Source organism: Aplysia californica, unplaced genomic scaffold, assembly GCF_000002075.1.
Source record: "Aplysia californica isolate F4 #8 unplaced genomic scaffold, AplCal3.0 scaffold00018, whole genome shotgun sequence".
Classification (NCBI taxonomy): Eukaryota; Metazoa; Mollusca; class Gastropoda; order Aplysiida; family Aplysiidae; genus Aplysia; species Aplysia californica.
In genome coordinates, this window is record NW_004797288.1 from 463,186 (window position 1) to 467,185 (window position 4,000).

Sequence of the window (4,000 nt, forward strand, 5' to 3'; positions counted from 1 at the left end):
CCCCCCCCCCCCCCCCCAAAAAAAAAAAGAAACAAAAAAGCAAGACAAAGCAAAGCACCAAATAACCCACCCCCCCAAAAAAAAGCAATCAAACAAACAAACAAACAAACAAACACACAAACAAACACACAAACAAACACACAAACAAACAACAACCCAACTCCTTACTGCCCATTACACCTCTCCATTTTTTTAGATTGTTAGTCTTTAAGAAAAGTTTTTTTTTAATTGCTTAGAACACAACGGTTATAAAAATGTCGAAGATTAGAGGTTATACTAAAGAGTAACGAACACAGAAGAGGAGGAGAGATAAAGACGATAGACGTTTGATTGGGAAAAGGGGACAAAGCACCCAAAAGGCACCCCTCAACTACCCACTCACACCTCCTCATCTCACTTCATCACACCCCATCTCACCCTGTCTCAGCGGTGTCTATGAAATAGTGATTAGACACTTCACTCTCTTACGCAGGAGACATGAGTTCGATTCCTGAATGGGAAGAAAATCGTAATCGAATATTTCGGCCTTTCTGCTGGGATGTTGTATCAAGGTTGTATCCCTTTCGGCCCAGATCGATCCTGTCAAGCAGGGTCAAAAGGCTGCCTCCTAAATGATCTAAATTATGTTGATGGGTGCGTTAAAAAAACCGTATATATCTCAAGAAATTAACATTTAACACGTTGCGGCCTCATCTCGCCGATTGCTGATGTTTACCACCCAGTTTCTTTGGATTTCCCCCAAAATATGATGGCAAAGTGTTTAAAAAAAAGAAATTATTAACATAATCACCCTGTCTTTCCTATCCCTCCCCACAGTGTTGACGGTGGTGCTCGCCAGCAGTCCCCGCTTCGTGTACCGTGAGGAGTGGCACGAGACATCCTGCGCACGCGCACTACAGAGGCTGAGACACCGGCCGGTTGAGATCCTGTCGCCTCCGGTACTGGACGGCCAGTGGGTGTCTCACAGGTGAGCCAGTTGGATTAGGATATTTCGGCGGCAGGCTGTTTAACTGCTTTACTTTAAGCCCAGAAAGCAAAATGTGTGAGGGAAGCCCAGAAAGCAAAATGTGTGAGGGAAGAGAGAGAGAGAGAGAGAGAGAGAGAGAGAGAGGGGGGGGGGAGAAGGAGGGAGTGTGTGTGTGTGTGTGAGAGAGAGAGAGAGAGAGAGAGACAGAGAGAGACAGAGAGAGAGAGAGAGAGACTGACAGACAGACAGACAGACAGAGAGACAGAGACAGAGGTAGGGACAGAGACAGACAGACAGACAGACAGATAGAGAGAGAGAGGGGGGAGTGTGTGTGTGAGAGAGAGACAGAGAGAGAGAGAGACAGACAGAGACAGAGACAGAGGCAAAGACAGAGAGACAGACAGACCGACAGAGACAGAGAGAGAGAGAGAGAGAGAGAGAGAGAGAGAGAGAGAGAGAGAGAGAGAGAGAGAGAGAGAGAGAGAGAGAGGGGGGGTGAGAGGGAGAGATAATGTATTTTTTCCTTTAAAAATGTGCTTACATTATGTATCTTTTTCCCTTGCGTCAACATTTAAAATATGAATAACGATAAATTATTTCTTGAGCACATGCAGCCGGTTCCAAAAATTAAGAAACTGCAATAGCAATTTTGACTTCAAATTTGGGCTCAGTACATGTGAACAGCTTGCTGACTAATTACTTTCAATTGCAAAGTGCAAATGAAGGAATTGAAGGAAAAACAGAATAAATCCATTTTTAGAAGAAACAAAAATCAGGATACCGGCCCTTAACTTACAACAGTGTCTGCAAGATATCCCCATGAAATTAATCAAGTGTAAAAACAACTGGTTCATTCTCAAACTGTATTAATTTCTATAAAAGGCAAATTGTATCAAATTAAATCCATGCCAGGCCATCGTAAGAAGTGGAAAATATGCCAAGTCGTGATAAGCCAGTGAGACAACCAGCTCTCTTCTCCACTTGAACCTTTCATATAAATTAATATGCTTTCCACCCAAATTGACACAGTTTTAAATCATTTTAGAGGTGGGCTGCTTTGAATCTGCCTGTTAGGGCCAACCCGGGCTGAGTGAGATACAACATCCTAGTAGACAGACGGATATTATACTCGATAGAATAGCCCTCTACACGTGGGAATCGAACTCTTTTTTGTGTGTATCTGTGTTTTTTGTGTGGGGGGTTTTTGTTTTGTTTTTGGTCTCTTGCCCATTTCTACGATATTGACGCCATCAGATTAGTAGAAGAATGTGTGTATGAGAATGCCCGATAATGTATAACGTACATAATTGTTATAACATAACAGTTACGTATGGATGTTCAAGATAATTATATTATTTTGGTGAAGGATCTGAGAGCAATGATGATTTTAGGAATGACGGTGGTGGTGGTGATAAGTGATTGATGATGTGGGATGGTGCTTATGTATATAATTATTAAGAACACATGCTTCTGTTATTTGGTTTTTTTTGGTGGGTTTAAAAAAAATAATGTTAGCGTTAGTCCTATCTTCCTCTGCTCTGATGAGTCACGAGGGATGTGGGCACCCGCTATCCCGTTCCCAACTACAACCATCTTTAATGTCACCATGAAGTTCCAAAATGGTGGGCACAGTCTCTGCTATGGTGACCTTGTTAGTATTGTGGGAATCGAACTAATGTCTCCAGTATACGACGGCCAAGAGTCTAACCGCAACCTCACGGGCGATGGTACAAATATGTACTTATGGAAGGATTAGGGATGAGTAGAATGAAATAGTGTGGGTTGGAGGAAACAAGATAAGATGAAAGGGGTTGGGTGAAGTAATGCGAACTAATATGAGAAATAGTCAGGGGAGGTCAAATGAGATGAAATGAGATGAGATGTGATTAGAGGAATTGAAGAACGGCGCTGTGTTGTGGGATGATTAAAAGTAATGTAATGAGAGAAATCGAAATGGTATAAGATTGTCTCTTCCTGGCTGCCAGTTTAAGGTTTACCTTTAAGGTGTACCATGCCTCTAGTACCGTTGGCTTGTGTGAATCCATAAGCTCATGAACGTGACTACCATGCAGAGTATTCAAGATTCCCGACAGACAAATATATTTGTTCTCAAAAAAAGTTATGCTACATCCCGATTTCATGTACAGTAGGAAACCATAAAAGCTAGGTGCTCAGACCACAAGTCGAGCGACCGATTTCCTCAAGCTTTGTGATATAGTGTGGAGACATTTTCTACGACGACTAAAATATTTTTAGCTATCTTATTTTGTCCTATATTTGTACTCATCCGCAAGAACCGGCGTTGGTGGAGTACGTGCTTAACTCTTTGTCGTTGCATATGATTTAGAAGACGTGAGTTCTATTCTCGAATGGGGTAGACGTTATTGTCGAGTATCTACCTCCGCCGGCTTGGGTGTCTTATACCCCACTCAGCTTGGACTAGCCCTGGAAGGCTGGGTCGAGGCGGTCCGCCTTTTGAATAATCTAAATTCGCCGATGTAGGCTTATAAAAACGAGAACAACAAACTTACAATGAATAAATCACCCACAAAAAGGAGCCGCTTACAAGTTATTCGAGGCGTGTGAGGGACGGAGGGGAAGGGGGGAGGGGGTGTTAATGGAAGACTGGGGCACTGATCTGTTGTTGCAGACACTGAGAAAAGATAATAAGTACGATGCTGTTTTCAGGACGGCGAAAAGCGCTGTATTTGGGGCGTACGTTTTTTTTAAAAAAGCGCTTCGTCCATTTGCATGGGAGGCAAGGCAGAAGTATAAGGGCTACTCAACTCGTCTCACACACACGCACGCACACGCACGCTCGCACGCACGCACACACATACACACACATACACGTACACATACACATACACAAACATACACAGATACACACATACACACACACACACACACTCACACACTCACAGACAGACAGAAACTCACAAAACACATAAGAACACACAAACAGACAGATAGATGGAGTGAGACACTGAAAGAAAGAGACAGAGACAAAGACAGGGAGGGAGATTATATATA

At 43.0% G+C, this 4,000-nt stretch overlaps 1 protein-coding gene across 1 annotated transcript in view; it reads left to right on the forward strand.

Moving 5' to 3' along the window:
- Nucleotides 1–816: 816 nt before the first annotated feature.
- LOC101857079 (protein APCDD1) overlaps nt 817–4,000 on the forward strand; it is a gene marked incomplete at its 5' end in the record, with an annotated part of 47,005 nt that continues 43,821 nt past the window's right edge. Inside the window, 1 exon segment of the mRNA XM_013086263.2 lies at nt 817–967. Coding sequence (XP_012941717.1) covers nt 817–967 — 151 coding nt within the window.